Source organism: Sciurus vulgaris (genome assembly GCF_902686455.1).
Source record: "Sciurus vulgaris genome assembly, chromosome: 11".
NCBI lineage: Eukaryota > Metazoa > Chordata > Mammalia > Rodentia > Sciuridae > Sciurus > Sciurus vulgaris.
This window is the reverse complement of record NC_136472.1, coordinates 73248383-73274741: the sequence shown is the minus strand read 5'-3', so window position 1 is coordinate 73274741 and position 26359 is coordinate 73248383. Positions and strand designations below refer to the sequence as shown.

Genomic DNA, 26359 nt, shown 5'->3' with positions numbered 1-26359 from the left:
CCTGTGTTATGTGCTGACCATATACCAGAAACTTTGCTTCATCTCAGATTGTCCCTTTTATAGTTGAGAATACTGAGGTCCAGGAACTTGGGAAGGGTCCTGCCCAAGGCAACCAGCCTCTGAGCAGCAGATGAAATTAATCCATTGCACCCTGCTAGAAGTTCCTGTGAAAGTCACAGGATCAAGTAAATGGCTTTGCTTTTGCTCTTCTCTGGGTGAGGCACATTGCCTCTTTGAGCCCCAGTTTCTCATCTGTCACATGGGGAGCCTTCCTCATAGGGCTTTTCTAAGGATTCTGTGTAGAATGCTTTGAAAAGTGTTAAGGACAGGAGAGGAAAGAGACTGACACTCCCACACTGTTTAATTTTTGTATTCTGCTCCATCTGCATAACCAACCTATCCCTAAGGTCTGCAGGGCTGTTTCTGGGATTTCTCCCAAGTCTGTGTACTTCACTTCTATTTCCATTGCCTCTCCCTGAGCCCAATACACTGCCACGAAAGCCTGGAGACTGACCTTCCCTGTCCATGTCTGCCCATCCCCAGCAGCCCCAGAGATCACTTTAAAATGCAAATTTGAATCTCCCCTCCCCAATACCTTCCAGCAGCTTTCCATCCTCAAGGCACTACCAGGGGACCCTGGCCCCTCTGCAGCACCCATGAGGGAAGTGTGCCTACTGCCTTGCTGCTGCTTTGTCTCTGACCACTGCACAGAACAAACACCTGCCTCTGATAGTTGGACTGCTAGTTGGACTGCAAATTGGTACAACCACTCTGGAAAGCAGTACTGAGATTCCTCAGAAAACTTGGAATGGAATTACCATTTGTCCCAGTTATTCCACTCCTGGGTATACCCCCAAAGGACTTAAAATCAGCATACTACAGTGATGAGGTCACATCAATGTTTATAGTACTCAATTCACAATAGCTGAGCTATGGCACTAACCTAGGTGTCCTTCAACAGATGAATGGATAAAGAAAATGTGGCAAGGTAATTGTTTGAATCTTATAAATTGTCCTAAAGATACCTGAAACGACACGACACAGCTGAGGGCCCCGTGTGGCCAGGCTTTGCCACATTTTTCTCCCAGGTCTATGTGCCAGCATATTCATTTTTTCCCTTCTGTTCTCAAAAATCCACACAATCTTTCTTTCTGTAACTTCACTAAGGCTATTGTTCCTATCAGAAATTCTCTTCTCTGTTCTTTTACTGATTAATTCCCATCAGTAGTGCAGGTAGGGTTCCCACCGATAGGTACCCTTATGCATATCCCCATCACATCCCCAGAGATGTCTGCCAGAACGCTGTCTTCCTCGATAGGCTGGTGGGTGCTGTAAACCACCTGCAGGTCTTGTTTCCTCACCTATCATACTGCTTGGTTCATAGCAATGGATCCGTGCCCTTCACCCCCCTGCTGACCACTCCTATCAGCACCCAACACATCGAGGTCCTCATGGTTAAGAGTACGGCCATCAGGACAGCCCTTGGTGTACAGATTGGGACTCACCAACAGTAGTGATGGGCTTGGAGTAGGGTACCAGCCCCCAGGTGTCTGAGGAAAAGAGGCCTCTGCCGTGGAAGATGCAGGGAGCGAAGCCTATGTATTTCTGGAACTTCTTCTGGACCCATCGGCCCCAGGAGCCCTCCTCAAAGATCACCTGCTTATACACCTCATTCTCCCCAAAGGAGTAGGTGGGAACCAGGTCAGCTCTGGAAGGGAGAAGCCAGGATCTGTCACCCCCCATCCACTGGTTTCAGGTCTTACTGTCAGCCCTAGAAGCCCTGGGCCCCAGCCAAGCCACCCTCAGGTCTGGGGTAGACTAGAACCTCATGTCCCCTCACAACCAGATTCTGGTGTGCATCCTGCCCACCTGCCAGTGCCTGGGGACACATCAGGGCTCAGTCCTGCTCTGGAAGGCCTAAGTTCACCCTCATCCTGAAGGCCTGCCTCCCCATCCCTCCCCACCCCAGGATCTCTCAGCCCTGAACTCATCACTGTGTCATAGCCTCAGCACACTGTGTTGTCACTATCTGTCGCGACTCCTCCCTACCATTTGCATTCCCTGTCAGGGTCTGATCTGACCACCCCCAGGGCTGGGTTCTGCACAGCAGCCTCTTCGAAAGTATGAAGACAGGGTCCTAACAGAACAAACAGGACAGCTGCTGTCTCCTGAGGCCTTGGTGACATGGCCTAGCATCTTCCCTAACTTGTGTGACTATAGGCTGCACATCTCCCTCTCTGGCCTATGTACTGCTGGAGGTCTGTCACCCCAGACCATCCTCTGGGGTCACCTGGAGCCCAGATTTGGGAGGAAAGCAGTGGAGCTGGAGTACAAACAGCATGACTCTGCATATTATAACATGTCCCCATTCAGTCCCTCAGCCTCACTTGGTCTTCTCTAGTGGGAAATGGGGACTCAATCTCCTTACTTGCTGGGTTGCTGGGGAACCAAAGGGATGTGCTTGTCAAATGGAATATGCTGATCAGGTGGCAATATAAAATGTGCCTCTGGTTATCCACAAAGGGTCACAGAGATCCAAGTCACCCAGCTCCTCTCTGCCTGTTCTCAGGGTCACCTTCCAACAAACCTTCCCTGATGTTTCCAACATGGCCATCCTCCTCCCTGGCCCCTTGCTCTCCTAACAGCCCATCTGGCTCCAGATGATAAGTTTTCTGTAGTCCTGCATATGAACATGGCCTTCAGTCTACTATAAAGGCCCAGAGGCCACAGGCTACAACTTTGCTCTACCCAGACGCCTTTCTACACTTGGGAAAACTTGGCTAAACTGTGCTGTCTGGGCTCCAACATCACCCTCTGCTTCTATGCTTTTATGCCTTCAGGATGGTGGGGTTGGCTTTGCCTCTAAAGGTCAAGGAACCTACTGCCCTGGGCTGAGGCAAGTGCTGGAGGGGTGCGTGTGTGCGCACAGCAGGGAGGTACTTACCCATGGCGCAGAGCCAGCTTCACAAAGCCTTTGCGGTTTCGCAGGGTGACAGCATTCTTGCCAGGCATGGAGCTCAGGGACTCAGCTGCACCCCCGACTACAATGATGATGGCATTACCACTCCCGTTCTTTGAAAGCAAGTAGTCTATGGTGTCCCGGTTGACAGGGCAGATGCCTGTAAGACAGGGAAGAGCATATCGTCAAGATTGCTCACTGATGCACTCCCCACCCCTTGCGCAAAGTCAAGTGTAAACAGAAAATCCTGTACTTGGGCCCCAGACCTAACTCACCCACTTAGAAGTTGTACTACCCTGTGGAAGCTATTCATTTTCCTGAGCCTTGGTTTTCTTATCTGTAAAATGGGGATGATGCAAGGATCTTTGGGGAACTCATTAATTCACTAAACTTCCCCTGAGGTTCTAACTCTGCCAGGCTGATGCCAGATGCTGGGGATCTCAATGTGTCAATGGGCATGGAACAGCAACAGTGCCATGAACCACAAGGAGGCTGTACAATGGACAACATGAGGACTGAGCACCCAGAAAAAGGACTGTCAGAGGTGGCTTCTGGGGGAAGCTATTAACCAAGATGAATCCTGGTGACTCCATTAACCACCCTCCTGCTCAGCCCTGACCCAGTGCATCTGCTGCAGGTTGCAGCTCTCAGCACAGGACCCTGTCAGCTGCCCTTGCTTGACGGGGAGGCTCTGGGCAGCAGAGACAGCAGGGATGAATTCTTACCTCCAGACATCAGGTACTCCCGCAGCACAGGCATCCGGAAGTTGCCAGCCAGTGTGGCCAAGTAGGGCCTTATTCCAGGGAACTTCTTGCTTACTTCTGTGGCCTCTGTGCTGAAGTTACAGAAGGCACCCAGACCCATGATGCCATGGGGGTGGTATCCAAAGATGTAGTTCCTGGTGGTCAGTAGATTGTGTGTCTTCACCAGCTGCAAAGAAAAATTTAAGGTCAGATGCAACTGGCTAGGAAAAGGGCACAGGGACACACTAGAAGGTGGAGAAGGGACCTGACATGCCCAAAGGATGCAGTGGCTCTCCACATCTAACTTCAGACTCTCATCTCTGGGGCCACAGGTGGTTGGCAGCAACCATTTGGACTATGATTCTTTGGAAGGGGGACATTTTCTCCCTCATTCCACAATTAAACACATACTCGGTCCACTTATTCACACTCCACTAGCTTCTTGCCTTTCCTCCCCCAAGGTCCCTCCTCCTCACCACAGCCAGAACAACTGCTCCAAAACCCAAATCCAACCCCTGCCACTCTCAAACTAAAGAGGGGGTCCATCCTCCCTTAGGGTGAAGTTCAAGATCCTTAGTTAGGCAAGCGGGGCCTCAACTGCAAGTTCTGCCTGCACCAGCAGCCTTCCCAGCCCCAGGAGGGAGGGTCTGTCTGGCCCTTGCACCCTAAGGCTCCTCGGCTGCCCCCAGTACAGCCCACCTCCTACTCTTCTGGCCCAGACAAGAGGCAGTGCAGCTGGCCTGAATGGAAACTTCCTGCCAGAAGCCAGGTTCAGCTCAGGTTCTGAGGCAGGAAGGACAAGAGAGGGTGACTATCAGCCCTGTTCCAGCCAGACCCGGGGGTGCGGAGGGGAGAGGTGGCTAGCCGAACGGCTATGGCAGTCAATGACCTGGCCTGTGGTACTGTCAACAAAGTTGTCCTGGGATGCTCCAAAGATTGACTGGCTTCCTCAGGGTCTACTGCCTACCCTGCAACTGGTGTTATGGAAGGTGGCGTGGTACAAAGTGTCCCTAAACCCTAAGCCTGAGACACCTACCTATCCTTACAAGGAACATAATGGGGATGGGAGAATCCTGAAAGGGAAGATAAGAGTATTTTATTTTGTTCAATAAAATATTACTTTTTTCACATTAGTCAAACAATCCCTGTAATACCTCCACTCTGATACATTGGTCTTAATGTTTTACTTAAATATGCACGTGCCCCTTTTCATAAACCATGAACCTGAGTTACAGGGTAGGTATCATTTTTATATAACTTTCTACCAAACACATCTAAGCTACCTGTCCTGACCAAAATCCCTCAGTCTTCTTGTGGTCACCTGGTTCTGCTGTTGCACAGCTATGCTATATGTAGCAGCACTGACTCACACCCCAGTAGAAGGACATTTTAGAAATAGCACTTCAAGGGGCTGCGGTTGTAACTCAGTGGTAGAGCACTTGCCTAGCATGTGTGAGGCACTTGGTTTGATCCTCAGCACCACATAAAATAAAAATAAATGAAAGTATTGTGTCCATCATTTATAACTAAAAATATTTTTAAAAGAAATAGTGCTTCAATAGATACCTTATCTTTCCCACATATCATGAGATAAGCTTCTAGAAATATGAATATGTCAGTCTTTTCAGCTTGCCCTGTCTCAAGCACATTCCTAGCTAAGTGCTTGACACTGTCCCTTTCTTGCATTGGAGCCAGCTGGAAGCAAAGTCCCCAGCCATTGGCAGAACATCAAATTTTTCTCTGACTCCAGATTTGGGGACCTCCTGGCTCAGTGAAGGTCCCTGTGATCAGTTGAAGGGGGGTACAAGTGCTGGTGCTGGCCTCAGAAAATAGAAATCCAAATCTTCAGGTGACACAAGCCTAAGGAGGATGGATCAAGACACCACTGGCCACTCCACAGCTGCCAATACGTGTAAGTGTGAGCCAGAATCCCTAGGTTTCAGCCCCTGCTGCATGGGACACTTGTATTCTTGTCCCCACTTTTGCCTTTTTAAGCTGCTCAAAAAGTCAACCAGGCTGGGTGCAGTGGCACATGCCAGTTATCCCAGTGACTTGAGAGGCTAAGACAGGAGGATGGCAAGTTCAAAGCCATCCTCAGCAACTGAGGGAAACCCTGTATCAAAATAAAAAAATAAAAAGGGCTAAGGATGTGGCTCAGTGGTAAGGTGCCCCTGGGTTCAATCCCCAGTTACCAAAATGAAACACAAAAAAACAAAAATCCAAACTGCTCTTTGCTGCCCACCAAATAAATGAGGAACAGCACTGGACTTATCCACCACCAGGGTTGGGGCAGCAAGGGCACAGGAAAGAGCCCTGGTTTACAAGAACTGTGCAAGGCTGTTGTTTGGCCTCCTAAAGAGGTCTGCCCACCTACTTGGGTCTCAGTAAAGCCAGAATTTAAAGCACTTTGGGCCATTTTCCACGAAAGGAGGGTAGGTACTGAGTTAGGAGCTGAATTAGGGACTGGAAACAGCTCCTGAGCTTACAGCCAGGATAGGTGTGTCCCAAAGGGGTCAGTAGAGCCCTGAAGATCTAGGCCATTCCTTGGATGACAAGGTGGAAACCAGGGCTCAGAGTAAGGAGCTGCTGCTTTCCCAGAGAAGGAGGTAACAGTGAATCATGTCTGTCTGGATAAGGCCACCCAGCTGTGCTTTTCCCTGGTCTTATAATGGAGATGTGCACCTGATGGGAGCCCAGCTGGCTTTCTAAATCATTTCCTCCCTCCCCAGGGCTCTAGCTGATGGGACAAATGGTTAAATGAGGTACCCTGGGGCACTGTGAAGCTTAATGTCCCTTGGTGGGGAACCCAAAAGAATGAAGGCAACTGATACATCTTTTTTTTTTTAAAGTACTGAGGATTAAACCCAGTGGCTCTTTAAGTCCCCAGCCCTTTATTTTATTTTATTTATTCATTCATTCATTCATTCATTCATGGTAGTGGGGATTGAACTCAGGGGCACTCAACCACTGAGTCACATTGCCAGCCCTATTTTGTATTTTATTTATTTAGAGACAGGGTCTCTCCAAGTTGCTTAGCACCTCATTTTTGCTGAGGCTGGCTTTGAACTCACAAGCTGCAGAGATTATAGGCCTGCACTACCATGCCCAGCTTATTTTTCATTTTGAGACTCGGTCTCAAATTGCTTAGGACCTGGCTAAGTTGCTGAGACTGGCCTGGAACTTGCAATCCTCCTGCCTCAGTCTCCTGAGTCACTGGGATCACAGGTATGTGCCATCATGCTCAGCCTGATAAAGCTTTGAAGTAGCTTTCCTTTACAGTCTCTTCCCCCAAAGCTGGAGAGAATGTCCACTCTGGAGGAGAAGGAAGGACACCACTGCTGAAGACTGTTGACCTGTCTGCTCTCATGTCCCCTGTTTCCCATGGCAAAATCCCAGCCCAAGAGGGGCCAAAATGAGCTTGGGACACATTCCTGGCAGGTCACTTCTCACACTCTGCCTCCCAGGCTGGGAAGGTGCTCTGATAGCTTGTCCTACCCTAGCTCCATATAGAGGAAGACACTCAGGCCCAGGGAAAAGCAGAGATTTGCCTAAGCTTACACAGCAGGGCACAGTGGCAGAAGAGAGGAACAGAGGACTGAGAACAGGGCCCTGAAGCAGGCGGCCCAGCTCCTACACGAATCTTGCTACTGACTTGCTTTGTGACCTTGAGACAGTTCTTTCTCTCTAGACCTGCTCTGCCCATTTGTGAAATGAAGCAGTTGGACAGTCTTTCCCAGTCTCCTTTCCAAAGGTCCTGCCTGTGCCTCAGGGAGAGGTAACGGGGCACTGGCTGCTTCTCCTCCAGGCAGCTGGCAGTACAGTGTAGCTAAGGCTGACACCTAAGCCCACCTGTGCCAAGAAGGGATGTTCTCTGGACCAGTTGAGCTGCTCTGGTGACAAAGAGCAAAAAGCCACAGAGAAGAAAGAGGGGAGGGGTGGGTGGTACAGCTGGAGATCCTCATTACATAACCAGTGGCAAGAGGCCAGGTAAAGAGGGTGGGATGGGAGGATCACACACAATCCTACAGAGTGTCAGACCTGACGTAAATCTCCAAGGTCAAATCCTCCTGGAACAGAGGGGAATCTGAGGCCACAAGGGGTAGGACCAGAGCTCAGCACAAGCCTCAGGTGGAGGCTTAATGTCCCAGGCTGGGTCAGGCCCAGCCTGGCTTTGTTCTTGTGCCCACGAGCTCTCAGAGGGCCAGCATGTACAAGCTCTGAAGTCTCCAGCTGACCTCTTAGAAAAGTGATGTAAGGACATGGGGACCTGCTGTGCAGCCTGGACAAGTCCTTGCCCCTCTTTGGGACTTAGTTCCCTCACCTCCAAAATGAGAGGGTTGTGTCCAATGATGCAACATCCTCCCAACAACAACAGCCTCCAACTGTTGACAGAGCAATGGTGGTCAGGAGAGGGAGGAGAGGGAGCCCTGATCCGGAGGAACGGGAAGGTCCTGAAAGGACTGAGGTGGGCAGAAGGAGCTGGCCCTGGGGCCGTCCCCACAAGCTGCAATGCCGTGGAGGAATGCAGGGTTGCCTGGCCATCTCTCCCAGGCGGCACACCAGGTTGTGCCAGTGGCTGACTCACAACAGCAAACGCACACCGCCCTGCGTCACACACCAAACTTTCACGTTCACGTGCTGTCTCTACCTTCTGTCCCCTGCGTCTGCTGGGCGGCCTCGGTAGCGAGGGTGTGCCAGGCTAGGTGCTGAGTGAGCCGGCTGGACAGGTCTTTCTCCTTTGGGGAAAGCCTTCGGGATGCTTGGGTTCTTCCTCTCCTTTGTCCCCCTCCACAGCTCCTCTCCCCCAACTTTCAAACTCGGGGCATATGTTTTCCCCGTTTTCTCTACCTCCTCAGTGCCACGCTCCTAAGGCAATTCTGGGCACACCCCACCTAAAGCCTTCTCCAGCCACTCTAGCTCCGGGGGGTCTCATCTTTCTTTCACTGTCCATCAAATTGCCTGGGCCCCAATTCCCATAGCCATGACCCCAGCAACTGGCTAAGAGAAGTGACACTGTTAAGACCTTAGAAGGAAACAAAGCCCCTCACACAAACTGCTGAAATATTAGTACTTTTCCCTGAAGTCTTACTTTTTCTCTTCATATACATATACATATAAATATCTGGTTTGGCATATACATATCTGAAATTGCCTCCAATCCTGCATAAAATCAGTATGAACAGATGCTCACAATGGGAGAGCCCACATAGTTCAATGCCACACATGTGGCCACCGTGCATGCATAGGTTAAGGTCTGAATTCAGATTTTCACCCATTCCCACCCTCCCAAGATAGCGTGAGTCTTTACCTGGATGGGAAAATAGTCTCGAAAGTAGCGCCACACAGCCCAGTTTCGTACCCACTGTGATCTCCTGCCACCTTCCAGGAAACAAAATACAGTATTGGGAAGAAGTAGGGGTGAGGGACATTTGGACAAGGCAGATAAGACACAGCCAGTCTGAAACCCTGAGATAGGTGACTGTCAGCCTTTGTCCTTGCTTACTGGGACCTTTCCCACATATTCCCTCCCGTTATACAAACTCTTGACTGAAGGGGAGCTCCCACAGGGACCAGGATGGTGCCCTATGAGGAGCTTTTAACCCCCCACCCAAAACCACTCCCTGGACTAGCCCAGTGCTTTTCACAAAGTAGGAGTTAAGAAGAAAAGGCAGAGCCCACAATGAGGAACCACAGTTGTGCAGGAGGGGTACCCTTCCAGGGCCAGGGAGTTGGGTGGGAGACCTGGCTCTTACCTTTCTTGGGCGTGTTCCAGTCGAATGCCAGCCAGGTGAAGTAGAGCACAGCTATGAGCCAGCAGTCGGTGCAGAAGGTGTACATGAGGATGGCGCTGCAGGCCACTCCTGGTGGGGGGCAGATGGCCACAGGTCAGGCCCTGTCCTCCTGGCTGGGTCTCAGGCTCCCCTCTGGACACTGGTCAAGTGTTTCCTGTGGCTCTAAGCTAGGCAAAGACAGAGCCACAGCATGGGGGCCCACAGTCCCTACCCCTGGAAATGGCTAAGGGGGCGCTTGACCCACAGGACATGAGCCTCAGCTCTTGGATTTTGAAAGGCTGGTCTGGCGCTGACAGGCACCTGGGTTCCATGTTTTCTGGGCAGTAACACCAAAGGAAGGGGACTTGAAACTGTCCTTATTGTCCCTCCTTGCATGTCCTGCCTATGCCATAGCCCAGCAAAGTTACTATGAGTGAGAGGAGAAAATATCTACCAAGTGCCTCTCTTAACTTTTCAAGACTTGAGCCTAACCACTGAATTACTGAAGCAAGGTGACATTTACCCCCTTCTAAAATTTTACTTACTTATTTATTGTAGTGCTGGGGATTGAACCTAGGGCCTTGTATATGGTAGGTAAGCACTCTACCAACAGAGCTATATTCCCAGTCCTAGCCCATTTTAGAGAGAATACTGAAGTTGGGGAGGGGAGTAACTTGCCCAAGGTCACCTGGCAGGATGGGTCAGAGCCAGGATTCAAACTCAAGTCTGACTCTAAAGTTCATATTCTGCACTAGGCTTTAGAAGTTCACCAAAAAATGAGAAATTTGAGACTGCTGCTGGAGGGACCTAAGAGGGGACTCCTGCCCCAAGAGGAGGGCTGTCCCCCTTCCAACACAACAGAGGGCCATGGAGTCCCAGGCCAAAGCTCAGACCCTGTCAGTCTTCCTCTCATCAAAAACCCAACAGGACACTTGAAGACTTCCTTGGGGGCCAGCTTCCATTTGGTCACTGTGTTCCAGGCCTGCTGGCTTAAGTTTGAATGAGCTGGCACTGGAGGGAAGGAAAGCTGATGCTGGGCCTGGTTTATCTCTTGGCTCACACTTGGATGCCTCGCCAGGGCTTCTCTCTTTCCAACCACAGCCTTCAAGGCCCAGCTTAGACCCCATCCCTTCCAGAGTGCTCCCTAAGATCACAAGGATCTCTCACCTCTGAACTTTCCACATTAGGGAGGGACCAGATCTTTGCTCCCTGGCACTCAACACAAGACCAGGGGGCAGGAGGAACTCACGCTTGATAGAAGAGGGATGGGAGAGGCCAACCCTGTGTGCCCACTCTCTGCTGAACACTGAACTTCCTGGCCTGGGAATTCCATGCCATCTTCTCCCTACTATGCTGAGCTTCCTCTGGGTGTCTGCGGGGGAGGACAGGGCTGGATGCAGACTCTTGGTGAGCCTAGGGGAAATGGTGGCCCTTATCATCCCCAATCCAGTCACATTCTACACTCCTGAGCCAGCCTTTCCCCAGGTACAGCTATCTTGGGAGGGACAGTAAAGAGTGACCAGACATCTGTTTCTCAGGACTGGTTTAGAGAAGCTAAGTCTGAGGGAGCCTAAGACCCTATTAAAGCTAGGCACAGTGGCATGCACCTATAATCCCAGCAGCTAGGGAGGCTGAGGCAGGAGGATCAAGAGTTCAAAACCAATCTCAGCAATGGTAAGGTGCTAAGCAACTTAGTGAGACTCCGTCTCAAAATAAAATACAAAAAAGGGCTAGGGATGTGGCTCAGTGGTTGAATGCCTGAGTTCAATCCCCGGTACCCTCTGCCCTGCCAAAAAAAGACCCTGTTGAAAGCAACTGTGGAGTCCTTAAGGCAGCTGGGCAAAGAGCCATGCTTGTGTTAAGGCTGCTTTGCAGTTTATCTTGGGCCTGGAAAGGGATCCATTTTAGCACCCATACTCCATAAGGATCCAAGCTTCTGTAGAGGCTCAGTGATGCTCCAGGTGGGTCTGGGCTAGGCCTGTATGGGTCAGACTGGGGTGTAAGCAGCCTGGAGACCAAGCTGCCAACAACCCCCAGCTCTCCTGAGGGGCAGAAGGTGGAAGGGGCTCAGCCCCTGACCCCACTGCCTGGAGGGGTATCTCTGGGAAGGAGGGTATCCCTATACACCTGTCCTTACTTTGTGGCTAAGGTGGCCTAGAACTGAGAACTGTTGGGGGAGTCCAGAAACTGCATGCTGGTCCCCTTTCCTAGTAGGGCCACTCCCCACTGGTGTGTCCACATCCCTATCTCATAGATACGTCATCTCTCTTATCATTATCTGCCTCTCCCAATAGTTGACATCACTCGGCTCCTAAAGTGCCTTGAGAGCTGGAACTAGGTCCAGCCCCAGCCTCAAATACTGGAAGGTTTATTGAGCAAAAGAGTGAACTCGACACACCAGATGATCGTCCTTTCTCAGAGCTCCTGTTTCATCTTCTTAGGTCACGGGTACAAAAGGAACCAATGCCACCAGGCCCAAGAGATGTAAGCCATGTGCCTGAAGGACCTGCATATTCCACAGGGAGTCTCAGGGCCACCTTCACACATCACCCCCTCTGAACACTCTGGTGGCTACGAAGCAGCTCATGTTGCAGAACTCTGGCAACTAAGGCCTGTGGTGCTGGGCAGTATGTGGATTTTTGGTGTCAGGGAAGATAGAAGCAGGGCTGGTGAAAAATAGGGACTCTGGGACCAAAGAGACCTAAGAATTAGCCCTGCCATGTACTGGCCTCAGTCCATCTGTTGGGAAGATGAAATGCAATAATGTTTAAACTTAACACACAACCTGGCAGACAGTAAGTGTCTATGGACTTGAATGGGGGAAGAAGTGACACCTGAATTTTCATTCATCTTTAATGGATAAATAGCATTTCCTTTACTTACAAATGTAACAAACCACACAAGTATGAGTGCCTGTGGACATGACACCAATAACAAAACAAAGGTATTTTCATATCATAGTACAGCAGTTGCAGATATCTTGAAAAATCATTTCTTTTCACCCCTACTTTAGAATTACAGTAATTATTATTTCTGCTATGGATTATTTTTAACTCACTAACAGTAAATGTGTTATTATGTTTAACTAGGTTTCTAAATGTACGGTTACATTTTAATATCACTGGTTCCCTTTGAAAGCCTTCTACAAATATAAAGCACTAAAAAGGTGCTTTACCAGAATACCAGAGGGGTCTATGGTTTAGAAGGAGGCCAAGAGGGGGCGGCCATAGCAGCCTTCGCAATACCAGTGAGCCACTGCCGGCAGGTGTGGGACCCAGTGGGAGGGAGCTGCGGGGCTGCTCAGGATAGTAATTAGCAGCAGTTAGCACACCTGCCCATCCAATCAGGTCTTGCTCCCACCTACACCAGGCTGGTTGAAAAGACACGATGGGCCAGTTTCTGGGCTGTGGTTGGGCCTGATCAATTGTTAACTTACAGCTTGGGGCCAGTCCCCATTATATGTTGCGTGGGTCGAAGTTCTACAAGCCAAGTCCTGACCCACTAAGACAGAGTCTGAGTGTAAGTGGGGGAGCTATGTAGCAGAATAGGCAAGCATCTGGGATGTGGGGGTCCCTGGGTTCTTGTCCTGATCCCTCTATTTTCTTCTCATGTGACCCTGAGAAAGGATCTGTTCCCACTAGGCTCCTGCTTCCTAATTGAACAAAGGGATGAAGGGACACTGTGTTCTCTACTCCAGGATTCTAATAAGTGGTCAAATGCAAGTCAAACTCAGGGTTTGAGCCCTGAAGGAACAGGTTTAATTTGCTCTGTTCTCTAAACCAGTTTCCTTAAAAAAAAAAAAAAAAAAAAAAAAAAAATATATATATATATATATATATATATATATATATATTTAGATGTTGATAGACCTTTATTTCATTTATTCATATGCGGTGCTAAGAATCAAAACTAGTGCCTTACATGTGCTAGGCAAGCACTCTACCACTGAGCCACAACCCCAGCCCTCTAAACCAGTTTCTTTATCTTTCTGAGGCCATACATTCCTTTAAGACTCCTGAGGACAGCTATGGTAATCCCAATGGCTCAGGAGGCTAAGGTAAGAGGATCGCAAGTTCAAAGCCAGCCTCAGCAATTTAGCAAGACCCTAAGCATCTCAGCAAGACCCTGTCCCTAAATAAAATATAAAAAAGGGCTAGGGATGTGGCTCAGTGGTAAAGTGCCCCTGAGTTCAATTCTTGGTACAAAAAAAAAAAATTATACATATATATATAAAGTCTTGTATATAATTTAACCCAATTTTAGGGGTTAAAGGATTCCCCAAAACTCATTCTTCAGCTTAACAGTGAAGACTGGCTATTTTAGTAAGGTCCATTAATTCTGGGCTCCCTGGTACAGTGGACTCCCCAGGAAGCATACCAGCTTCCACTCAAATTCCAACTTAGTCATTTAATAAGCATTATAATCTCAGGTAGTTACTGAACCTCTTTGAGTTCCCACTTCCTTACCTGTGAAGGAAAGGCCTGGCATACTGTGGGATTTGCCCCCACCCCCACCCCCGCCCCTGCAAATGTGATCTTCCAAGCAGAAGGCCACTGTTAGGATTCTCTGCATCTTACAAGCAAAGTCCCAAAAAGTGGGAAGGTGTAAGTGGAAGGAGGCTGAGGAGAGGATGCTCCTGCTCTAACTTCTGTTGGGGGGAGACCATGCCTGCCCGTGCAGTGAGACCTACTTACCCAGCACAAGGAAGGACAGGACCCACTGTAGTACTGAGATGACCTGTAGCTGCTTTTCCACCTTGGACCTATTGAGCCAGGTGATGGAGAAGAGATCCTGGAGGGCGGAGAGGATGCTGGAACCAGTACCTGCAGCAGGAGGAAATGTTAGCCTACTGCCATTCTTCCCTCCAGTCTCAGAGCCCCAACACCAACCTAATTCCCAAAGGTGGGTGCCTTCTTAGACATGAGGGCATGGACTACAGAATCAGATACACCTGGGTTCAGATTCTCACCCTGTCACTAAATGGCTTTATAGCAGGGTGTTTAATGCTTTCCTGTGCCCAGTTTCTACACCTGCACAATAGGAATGGTTTCCAGGTTAGCCCTGGATCTGGGCCTTGGCCAGGCCCTCCAAAATAGCCAGTTCGCTTTCCTCCCCTCTGTCCCAAACTCCTGTCATCCTTTATCTGGATCTAGCACAAATATTTAATCTTCGCTATCTGTGTCTGTGAGGCCAAGGACAGAGGTTCAACATTCAATTTGCAATGTTTTCTTCCCCAAGTGTACTTTGAGCATCCCCAATCCCCACCCCACCCCCTTTATCCCAGGGACCATACCACTTTTCCAAGGAGTAGCGCCTTCTTGCTCCCACCCCCAACACCACATCACCACCACCCAGAGAGATTTACACAGTGAACTTCATCTCAGTTTGGGGCCCAGAGAGTAGTCAAATAGGAGCCTTTGCTTCTCTGAAGGACCCTGTAGCCAGAGAACATCAGTAACCTAGAGGACACGGAGGGCTGGAATTATCTTTAATACCAAGCAAGCACCAAGCCTGGAGGTCAGGACAAGATGTGCCCATTCAACTGTCTCTGTGACTGTGCCCTTACAATGACAACCTGGACTCAGCAGCCTGTGGGCAGTGGAGCCGGGCAGCCTGGTGGACAACAGCACTGGGGAAGAGTGTGGCAAGGCCCCTGACCCACACCCACTCTGATCAGCACTAGCTAAAGCAACACCCCTCCTCTCTAAGCCCAGCTGCCTGCCCTTTGCTCAGCACATCTTCACTGAGTGCCTATTGTGTGCTGCCGGAACATTCTTCCCCACCACCCACTGTGCAAGGCCCAGCACAGATGACTCAATCACAATCTTGTCCTTGAGGGTCTCATGACCTTTCATCCTGGTCTACAAGCTGGAAACTGGGAAAGACAGTTTAGGGGGTTTATACTCAAGCCTTCACTTTTCACTGAAATCTGTAGGGCAACAAGGTCGTAGCAGGGTTGAGAAAGGGACTTACCCTCCTCAGTGAAGTTAAAAACTGCTTAGACTTTTAGGAGGCAGGTAGGAAATGCCAGGCCTCAAGGTGGACACACCAGTCATGCCCCCTTGACCTGTCTGATGCAGCAGGGGTCGGGGCTTGGTTCCACTCACTATGAGAGTCCAGGCAAGACCATGCAGTTCCCTGCTAGTGAACCATACAGACTGGGTATTTAGTAGTATCTGAAGCTCCATAGGCATAACTAAGGCAGAGTTGGCAGTAGGTAAAGTCACAAAAGCAAATAAGGAGCTGGGTCCCAGAGCCCATGAAGTTTGAGTTATAACTGCTCCTTCACCCCCTTTATAAAAGTCCTACCACCACAGACAGGCCATTTCTACATCCAGACCTGCCCAACAATCCATCCTGGAGCCAGAGGGCCCTGCAGGGACATCCAGTAGAGTCTGATAGAGACTGAACCCAGAGACACCCAGGTAGTAGGTGACAAAGTTGGAACCCAGGATTCCTGCTGCTGCTCAGGCACCTCCCTTTCCCCACAGCAGCTGCTGAGTGAAGGACTCTGGTCCTGTCCAGCAGTGTGGTCTGGATGGATGACTTAAGTCACAATAATATATCCTTGAGGATTCCAGACCTTCACCCTGACCTACATGTTGCGGGGAGACCCGGCTGAGTGCATGTGGAAAGGAAGTGAGGCCCAAGTCCAGACCTGAACTCCTGATTCAAGGCTGACTGGTCACATCATCTGCCATAGTGGGCTTTGCCTCCTGAGCTGGGCAGGATGAAGTGAGGCAGGAGCCATGCCATGAGCGGCAGACTAAAGGCAGATGAGACCCTGCTTCATCTGGTCCAGGCTAGGTGCCCTCACTGGAGAAAAGGTGAAAGCTCCTCTGGCACTCTCCTACCCATAGCGTGGTCTGAAACAGTGGCATCAGCATCACCCGTGAAAAGCTCAGAAATGCCTGGATCTGCTAAGATACATCTGCATTTTGACACAACCTCCACTCATGTGATTAAATTTGAGGAACACAACTGTAAGTTCCTTAGTCCAAAGGCAGGTAGATTAAAATTGGGCAAAGGGTGAGAGCTAAGGCTAACCACCTTCTACTGGGCAGGAAATAAAAGTGACAGGGAACAGAGCATAGGACAACTCCTCACAGCTGTCTGTTTCAAACTATACACAGGACCCCCCAGACCAACAGTTTGAGGAATGCTTAAGGACAAGATGACTGGGAGTCATCTAGCCCGCGACCTTTGGCTCAGGTCCAGCCAACAGTGGTTGTGGCACCACTCTGGCTTGGGGGAGGGAGTAAAGAAATTCCTCATTGGTGACATGTCCCCAGCAGAAACAACTGAGAAAACCTAAAAATTCTTCCTCTGCTAAGTTTATTAGGTCTTAGATAAGGTCCAAGCACTCAACCCTCAGCCCCGAATCAGAGAGAAACCAAGAGCCTGAGGTGCTCCCACAAGTCCCACAGCCAGCCAGGCCAGAGCCCAGGCCTTCCTACCGGACCCATCCTGTTCTCTTCTTGCCTATCCAGCAGCAACCAAGGCCCATGGCTCACTCTGCCAGCCAAGTGGACAGGCAGTGTAGGGAGGAGGGGCAGGGGTTTCTGAGGGAGCTAGAGTGTGGGCCACCTGGAGAGGGAGCCTGGGAGTGCTGCAGCTCTGCCTCCCTCAGGCCAAGCCCACCTGGAGGGCCAGAGCCCAGCCCCAGTGCTGATTGTCCAGGCCCCATGGAAGCTCCCAGTGAGCTAAGAGATACTGAATCACTGCTTCTCTGCTTGGAAGGTCCCTCACCTGAGATTCCCTGACAATGAGAAAAAGAAGTATGTCCTGTAGGAAGCCTTGGGAGAGAGAAGACCTTCCCTTCTCTGGGGAATTGTAAGGACCATGCAAACCCAGAACTGTCTGGGGCCATCTTGCCACCCCAGTGCAATCTTCTGTTTGAAGATGAATAAAGGAGATATCAGTACAAGGGAGAAACAAGAGAGAGCAGAGTTCTCCCTCTGGACTCCACAGTCCCTTCTCATGTACTAACTGTCTATCATAAGTTGATTCTCACATGACACTGGAAGCTGCCCGAGGACCAGGTCTGGGTCTGATCTACATTCAGGTTCCCAGGGCCTGACCCAGAGCAGGCACTCAGAAAAGTTTGCTAAGAGAAGGGAAAAGGAGTTCTCTGGTTTGGCTGTCCCTCGGGCCCTTGGGCTCCCTCTATGAGGGGCTAAGCAACAGGTATGATGCCCAAGAGGCCTGCAAAGCCTTGGAGCCTCCACAGCACTTGACAGGCATTCAGGTTCCTATGAGTTTGGCATCACCACCCCCATTTTGATGGTGATACATGGCTCAGGTCAGTCACTCAGTTGGAAGGTGGCAGAGTTGGACTCAATTCAGGCCCAACATCCAGGTCTGCATCTGCCCCTACCCCCAAGTTCCTTCTCTCGTCTCCCCACAATGAAGCTGGGGAGGCTAGGGTGAGAAAGAGCAATGAATGCTCTTTTTCCCTCCAGACAGGTGGACCAGGAGCAGCATCTTCAGCTGTAGCTTATAATGGCAGGATTCCAGTTCCAGCTCTGCCACCAGCTCCTGTATCAGACTGGCCAAATCACTTCACCTTTCTGGGTTTCCTCATCTATAAAATTGTAGGAAGGAGATGAACTCCATGGTCTCTGATGTCCTCCCTCCTGAGGGCTAACGGCCAGGTATCTGGGGCCTAGAGCTCATCACCTTACAGCAGCCCTGGGATAATCACCGGGGCAGCTAGGAAGACAGGGTTCATTTGGGCACCCCCAGCCCTTGCCACCCAGCTGTCAGCACCTCCTGACAGAGGTGGTGGCTATAGCAGAAGCGGGTGGGAATGCCAATGCTGCAATCAGATTCCACCACCTTCACACCAGCCTGATTGCTCCTGACTCCTGGGTGGGGCAGCAGGGAAATATCCACTCCAATCTGCTTCCCTGCCACCCCAGCCTCCCTCAGCACACCCTCTCTCTGTTCTCCATCACAGCACCAGTCTCACTGTAGCCCAGTCTATTTACCTGGACACTCACCTTTGCCAATAATTAATACCTGATTCATCTGCGTGGCCAGAGCCTCACACAGGGCCTGCCTAGAAAAAGAGCTCACAGAGGTTTACTATGTGTAAAGGCCTTTATACCTATCAGACTGGGCCACCAGACAGGAGGCCAACTCAAGCCCCATCACTAAGGACCCCAGAGCCTCTCTTGCCGTGCACAAGTTTCCCCACCTATGACTGGAATAGAACCCCTTACCTACAGATGTCCTTTTTTCATGGGAAGAAAAAAGAGGCTCTAAAGCAAGTTGACTAGTCCTGTGAAGAAGACTCCCTATGGCCAATTCAAATAACCATTCCTGGGCACCACGTATTATACACAGCATGCTTGTTCCACCATTTGGGAAGGGGAGAGGGAACAGAGATGCCAGAGAGGCCCCAAGCAGCATGTGTACCATGCAGAAAGCAATCCCCTACCCCCAGGACTCTATGGTGTGTCACCATCCCACAGAACTACCTGGGAAGGCTGGCAAGGCAGGGACCAGCAAACCACTTCACAAAGAAGAAAACTGAGGTGAGGTGAAGCCACGTGCTTGTGGGCAGGGTGTAGGGAGCCAAGACTCAAGGCAAGTATGTGGGCCACAAGTCCCTCACCATTTCTGTGATGCCATGTCACTGAGGGTCAATCTCTATGTAATAAGCCAGTCCACCCTGGACTTCAGGAAGATACCCTGGCTAAGGAGGGCTGTCTGCTCTGCCCACACCATGCCCAGAGTCTCACAAGGACAGTCGTGTGCAGACTGGCTGTACAAGGAGTGTGAACCCCCACCCAGGTACTCCCAGAAGTCAAGCTCCTGCTGTGAGGGCAAAACCAGAGATGCCTGCAGCAAAGCCTCAGTCTCAGAGCCCAGCCCAGGGCTGGCAGTGGGGATGGGCATGTTGGAACCTCCTTGCCCAACATCTGATATCAGAGTGACCAGCCGCACCCCAAGGCTGACGAAAGCAGAGTTCCATGGGCTTCCTCTCATACTTGCCAAAGGGTGGCAGAACCTGATCACCAGCCCCCCAGATCAGAGTACCTGGGCTGGCTCTGCCTTAGGCATGTCACTATCCTCTCTGAGCTTCAGTTTTCTCATCTATAAATGAGGTGAGGGCAAGAATCCCCACCCTACAAGGTTTTTAGGGAGATCAAATGAAAAAATGTGTGTAAGGTACATTTGGCATTTGCACTGGCATTGCTTTTACCATCTATTAGAGTGGGAAGGTATATAAATAATGAGCAAATAGCTTTTCAAGAGGAGCATGGTGAAAAGACTGTCCATTATAAGAAGAGTCAGCAGAGTGAGTGGAATGGCAAGGGAGGCTCCAAGGAGGCTCCACCGCCTCTCAATGGCTCTAGAGACAAGGTCAGGGAGGCAAAGAGGAGGAGAGAGGTACTTTGGGTAGGAGGAATTGCCAAAGACTCAGGAGGAGTTCTAGTGAAGAATCCTAAGACAGATGCTCACCAGCCCAGAAACAGGGAAGGTCATGTTTGCCCAAAAGAAGCTGAGAATAGAGAAGTAGGAATGAGCAGTCAGAGGTGGCTTCCTGGAGGAGGTGGGTTGGGGCAGAGAAAAGACCCAAAGCCTGGAGTGGAAGGCATTGGGGAAACAGCAGTAAGCAGAGCCGATAATGTCCTGCCTGTGAGGAAGTTTAATCGGCTGACGAGGCATAAAGCATGTAAGCGTATGACATAATTTCGGATAGGGATGAGAGCCAGGGGAATAAAAGTCAGGGGGGCAGGCCACCTCTGAACAGCCCACACAGCTTTCTCTGCCACCTCTACTACCAGCATCTGGGGATGCAATGTGCTGGCCTGGAGAAGACACAGAGACCAGGAGTCAGGAGAACCTGGCCCCTGATGTGCAGGAAGTGTGGCCTTGATGAGTCATTTCCTGTGCAAGCCTCAGTTTCCTCATCTGTACAGTGGGCTAATACCTACCTCGCCAGATTGTTGAGGGAATTAAATGAGATAATGCATAGGCAAGAGCATCATAAAAAGTAAAGATCTGCGTGAATGCCAGTTAATTATCAAGTGAGTTTCAGTGTCCTCTCCTGTCTAATGAGCATGACAACACCTGTCCTGCCTTGGAGAAGAGGTGCAGGTGACAGGATTCGAACCCTAGCTCTGACACTTCCTGATGTGGAACCTTGAAAACAACTTCCCCTCATTGTGTGAACAGGCTCTTGGACTCTCTGAGGGGGCAGCGTCATGCTCCATCCCCAGGCCCAAGGACATTACACCTGGAGCCCATCTGGATCCAAGCACTGCCTGGGGCTTAGGTGAATGAGGAAGTAGCCCTTAAGCTATTCCAAAGGGCTGGGTACAAGTTGCATGGGGACAGAGAGTAGACATACCGTCTAGCCCCAGGGAGGTCCAGGAAGCCAAGCCAAGCACTAGAGATGTGGCTTCTCCAAGGACAGAAGTGAGCTATCTTTCAGGCTCCCCCAGGGAGGCAATTTCAGCAAAAAGTCCACACGTGTGATGATGACCGGATCTGACACAGCAAAGCTGCCAGCTCTGGAGTGTCCCCCCTGACCCCTTGATGACCAGCCTCCTAACCCTTTCTATTCCCTGCTGGTCAATATCCAGGACACCCCACTTCTCTCCAGCACTCAGCCTTTCTCATTATGGTGTGTGTTTGCAAGAACCATGTCTCATTCACTTGGGTCCCTGTGCCCTGCATGGGGTCAGGCATGGAGGAGATGCTTGGTCAATGTATGCTGAATGACTGAATGTTTGAGGGACTGTGATCAACAAACAGGGCCTGGACAAGAAGAGAGATAAGCCCACTTCACAGATGACTGACTTGTGCCATGCTAGGGGGTCAAAGGGAGCATCCCGGGGAAGCGGGAAGGAAAGGCCTACTCTATCTGGACAGGTGGATTAAAGTCAGGGCAACAGAGGAAGGGAGGGAAGGGTAGAACACTGATGTTCGTGAACATGTGCTAAGTGCCCTTTACTGCATTGGAGGGGAGCTTCCAGACCCTACCTATTCTCTTGAACACCTGCTAGAGACTGATTTCTGTGATTGTTGCCCAGCCCAGACGTGATTGGGGAGATAGGACCATGAAAGAGTTTACATAGAGGACCAGCCAGGGCCAGGAATCCAAGGGAGGCCTCCGACCAGCTTGGGGTTACTCTCAGAGGTGCCTTCCAAGGGAAACCAAAACCTTGAGTGAGATGCCAGGCTGACAAGAGGAAGGCAAGGGGTCAGGACTCCAGGAAGTGGAATCCTACAGACAACATCTTCACAGGCCTGAAAGGGAGAGGGAGCACAATTTTGAGGAACTGAGTGCAAGAAGTTCAGTCAGGAAGGAGCGCAGAGACTGTGTGAGTCTATCTGAGAAAGTAGAGGGGGGTGAAGGACTAGAATTTCATAGAGTGCTGGCCTCCACCCTGAAGAGAGCCAGTCAATGCCCCATTCCCTCCACCAACTCCAGACAGGGCGGCTAGCCAGCCATTCACCAGGATCCACCACAATGGTGGGTTCTTTACTGGCAATAATTTCCTTTGAGGGTTCTGTTTTGGAAATCGGGTATCCTTAAACAGGGCCCATTGGGATATCTGGCTCAAAGGGAAGTCCAAACAACTGGAGAGCCAACCCCCAGCCATACCTGCTGTGGTGGGGAGAAAAATCTGGCCTGGCCATCCTGACCGACCTGTGAGTCTGTCTTCAGGATCTAGGTTCTGAGGCTTGCTGCAGGGAGCCATCAGTCTCCACAGACTTGCTGGGATCCCACATCCTATCCTCCCCTCTCTAGGTCTCTGTTTCCTCAGACCCTAAATTTGGGGCTTGGTGTTGAAGTCTGAGGTCCTATCAACTTGGGCCTTCTGTGCTCTGCTAGAAACCACTAATAAATTTTTATCCACAAAAGATCTTCTAACAGGAATATGGTCCCCATTTCAGGCTACTCCAAAGGTGTGGTTCTTCACAAATTTGGTTTTCATGAAGTAAAGTAGAGTCTGGGAAGGTGAGGCCAAGAAAGTGGGATTCTTAGGATGCCATGTTCCTGACCGCTACAACCAGGACCCTTGACTGACTGCTGAGGACCCTCAAATGGCCCACTTTCTCCCTTTTCTGACCTAGCATATTCAAAAATATTCGGAGTGGGAGGAGTTGCTGTGGCAACACCACCTGCTTGCGTGTGCATCACCAAGGAGTCCCCAAAATAGTCCCTATGACAATAAGTGGCAAGCGTGGGGAGACAGGTTCTTCTGGGGCACTCACCTGGGCCCCAAAGAGGACATAAGCCCATTTTCACAAGAAGAAGCTGAGGACAAGAATGAGGAAGAGGTCAACCCAGAGCAGTCAGGGGTAGGAATGGTATCACATTTCTCCAGCAGAGCTGGAAGGAACCCCAGGGTTCCTCTCATCCAGCCCTCTTCACTATACCCATGGGGAGGGGCAGGTCTTGCCAGAGGCCACATGTGAAGCAGACATAAAGCTAGGCTCTGGCCTGGGCTTTGGACTGCTAATTTGCTCTAATGAGAAAAGGAGTTCAGCCAGGTGTAGTGGTGCACACCTTTAATCCTAGTGCCTAGGGAAGCTGAGGCAGGAGGATCACAAGTTGAAGGCCAGCCTGGGCAATTTAGTGAAAACATGTCTCAAAATAGTAAGTGAAAAAGGGGCTGGGGGTGTAGTTCAGTGGTACACATGAGGCCCTGGGTTCAATCCCGAATACCATCAACACACACACACACACAGTTCACATTTCCTGCTGTATTAATAGGCCTCAAGGGTTTGTAGGTTCTGCACCATAACCTGTAAGATATTCTTATCACAACATCATCCGTTTTATACAGGAGGAGACAGTCAGGAAGCCATGGTGGCAGGATGAGAGTGCAGAACTGAGGAGGGACTGCCGAGACCCTAGCTCTGACTCTTAGCCCCAAACCCCAATTTAGCCAACAGTGGCTACATACCAATAGTACCCAGAAGTGCTAGAGGCCAAGAAATTCCGATCACAAGCTCCTCCCCTGTGGTTCTCAAGGCTTCCTTCCCTGGTAGATGTAGATGAGCCACAGCAGGCCTGGATGCATCATCTTGTTTCCCTTGCTGCTGCCTCTCAGTACACCTGGACCTTAGCCCAGGTTGGTCACTCGAAGGTCCCGCAGTCAGACTGTAGCCTCTGGCCCAAATCATATGCCTCTATCTACGCTATTCTTTGCACCCAAATTTTCTTGCTTGCCTTTTAAGGGCTATATGCCTTTCAAGATACAGAAGGAATGTCACCTCTTCCAGGAAGCCTTCCCTGACCCCAGGGTGATTTAGCTTCCTTACTGTCCCCTCCAGGATTCCACAGTTGCCCCTCTTCCTTCCCTGTCACTGCTTGGATCACTATGCGCCAACATCGTGCATACATTCCCATGGTCTCACTCCCTCAAAGGTGGGGATCTTAACTGACAAAAAGGAGGTGCTCGGTCAGTGAACCAAAGGATCACTTCAGTGAAGCCTTCCTGGATGCCTCAGAGCTGAGTCTGCCACTCTCCAATGCTGTGGCCTGCTGCATGTCATGCAGCACAAATGACAAGGACCATTAACGTGATTGTCACAAACTAGTTTACAAGGCACTTTCCACTCACCTTAACTCACATCCTCACATTCTGAGTCTGAAAATTCTGACTCTATTTTTGAGATGGGGGAGAGTGAGATCTTCAGAGAAAAAGTGAGCCACCCAATCATGTCTCAGAGAAAAGGCAGAGCTGGAATCCTGGCTTTCTGACTTCTGGAAGCCATGAGGGAGACCATGGAGAGCTTGGCTCCACCCACTTGGCACTCAGCCCCAGGGGCTAGCTTCTCTCCAGGTTGTGGGTGTCTCTAGGACAGGGAACAGCTGCAGACCCAGGACCCAGCAGAGACAAGTATAGAGACCTGCGAAAGACTTAAGGAATCACACTGAAGCTAAAAGCAAGGCTTACTGCCAAGAGGAACAGGGAACTAACGATTCATTCATTCAACAAATATTTACTGAGCACCTACTACCTGCCAGCACTGTGCTATATGGTAGGAACACAATGCTGAAAAAGACAAGGTCCCTGCTCCCAGGGAGCTGATATTCTTAAGGTGGAGACAACTACCTAAATAGATAAGCACACAGGGGAATTTAAGTATGATAAGGGCTATAAAGGAACAAGATGTGGCAACTAGGGTGGCTCTCTAGGCAAGGTGATCAGGGAAGGCCTGAGAGGAAACCAAATGTTCCGAGGTCAGCAATGCAAAGATCTGGGCAGGAGGATGTGCAAAGGCACTGAGATAGGACTGAACTGGGGACAATGCTGGAGGATCAGGAAGACCATGGCACGTAGCATGGTGGAAAGGAGGTTGTGAGGCAATGGAGGAAGAATTTGAAGGCTGGAAGTATTGGGGTGGGGGTAACCAGCAGTTCTTCTGGCAGCCGAAGCCCTGAGGCTGCTGGTGTCACCAGGCAAGCTTGGGGTGCTTTCTCACAAAGCTTGAGAAGGGGTGAGCCACAATTCCCATCATGGAGACTGGAAGTCACCTTCACATACTCAGCAAACTGCTGAGTGCCCCTGATGTGTAGTACTCAGTCCTTCCCAGACTTAACACACTTCTCTTGTTTAAGGAGGCAAGTCACAGACTAGGAGATGCATCTTGGGTATGATACTCCTGGACAAGTCCCTTCTCTCTGGGGACCTCAATGTTTCCAACTGTACCATGAGGGTTGGGCCAGATCCAGTGCTAACAGATATCTAAGTTTTATGACTCAAGTACTTGCTGCTGAATTTGGGGGCGGGAGGGTGGGGGCGGAGCAGGATTTCCACATTGGCCATTGAGTCATCCAGTCTGCTAATAAATTATTACTCTTGTTCCTCCTCTCCCAGCTTAGATGAGTCCCTTAGGAACTAACCCAAAAGTGGTCTCGGTAAAGTTGGGGAAGTAATGTAGATGAGGAGGGAGGGTCCAACTCTCATAGTGCAGATGGGAACACTAAGGGCTCCAGAGAGAAGGGACTCAGCCAGGGGTATCAAAGCCAGGCTAGAACTCAGATCTATCTTCCAGTCTGTGGCTAGCCTCATTTAGTTACAAAGAACTGAAGGAGATAGGAATATGAGAGATATTCTCATTCTATGACAGGAACCACATTAAGTGACTGTCAAGCCTCAGTTTCAGAGGTACCCCTGAAATGCCAGTTGCTTAGTTTCAGTTTCAGCCCCTACCAGGCCCCCGCTTGCATAACCCCAGGGATGCAGAATTCTATCCCTACCACCCCAGACATCAACAACTGTTAGAAAGGATTCTTCTACTGCACCAAAATCTGTCCCCCAACCCCCACTTCATTTCTGGCCTTGCTCTTTGGAGTCACACAGAATAAATCAGCTCAGAGTTTTACTACTCCATCTCGTGCTGGGGCCTGTGGTGAACCCTAAGGATATAGGCAAGTATCCAAGGGCTCTTCCCTGAAGAGCACCTAGTTCAGGGACAGAGGCAGGGATACAGATGCAGCTAACACTGCAGTCTCCATGCCTGGTCCAGCACAGTACTTCAGAGATTAAACACCAACACAGAACCTCCTCCCCAACATGCATGAAACCATCCATGCTCCTACAAAGAAACGGCACCAAGATATTTCTATTGAAATCTCTCACCCATCACAGGACTTCCCTTCACAGAATCCATGGTCTCTCCTTGAATACTGCCACTAACAGGGTGTCACCACCAACAGGGTGTTCATCACCCACAATGGTGGGAACTTATCTGCAGAGGCAAACTAGGCCACTGGGGAGTGTCTTCAAGGACCAAGGATGTAGAAAGCAGGTTTAGTGGAGATGCCAAGAGAGCACAAAATTTGCCTCAGCACCCTCCCCTACCCCACCCAGTCTTTCACCAAAGTAGATCCCAGAGAGCTAAACTGACTG

The 26359-nt window shown here is 50.3% G+C and overlaps 1 protein-coding gene across 3 annotated transcripts in view; it reads right to left on the bottom strand.

Annotated features, from left to right (window-relative positions):
• The window catches only part of DGAT2 (diacylglycerol O-acyltransferase 2), a 29707-nt gene that overhangs the window by 1205 nt on the left and 2143 nt on the right, over positions 1–26359 (bottom strand). The window contains exons 1-7 of one of the 3 annotated variants that reach the window (XM_079105073.1): positions 26090–26219; positions 14168–14296; positions 9456–9563; positions 9011–9081; positions 3685–3889; positions 2945–3119; positions 1506–1708 (exon numbers count right to left, since the gene is read on the bottom strand). In XM_079105073.1, the coding sequence (XP_078961199.1) occupies positions 1506–1708; positions 2945–3119; positions 3685–3889; positions 9011–9081; positions 9456–9563; positions 14168–14296; positions 26090–26120 (922 nt within the window). In that variant the 5' untranslated portion in view covers positions 26121–26219. Of the gene's footprint in view, positions 1–1505; positions 1709–2944; positions 3120–3684; positions 3890–9010; positions 9082–9455; positions 9564–14167; positions 14297–26089; positions 26220–26359 lie in introns of those variants that run through there. The other 2 variants (XM_079105075.1, XM_079105074.1) reach the window with 2 other exon arrangements.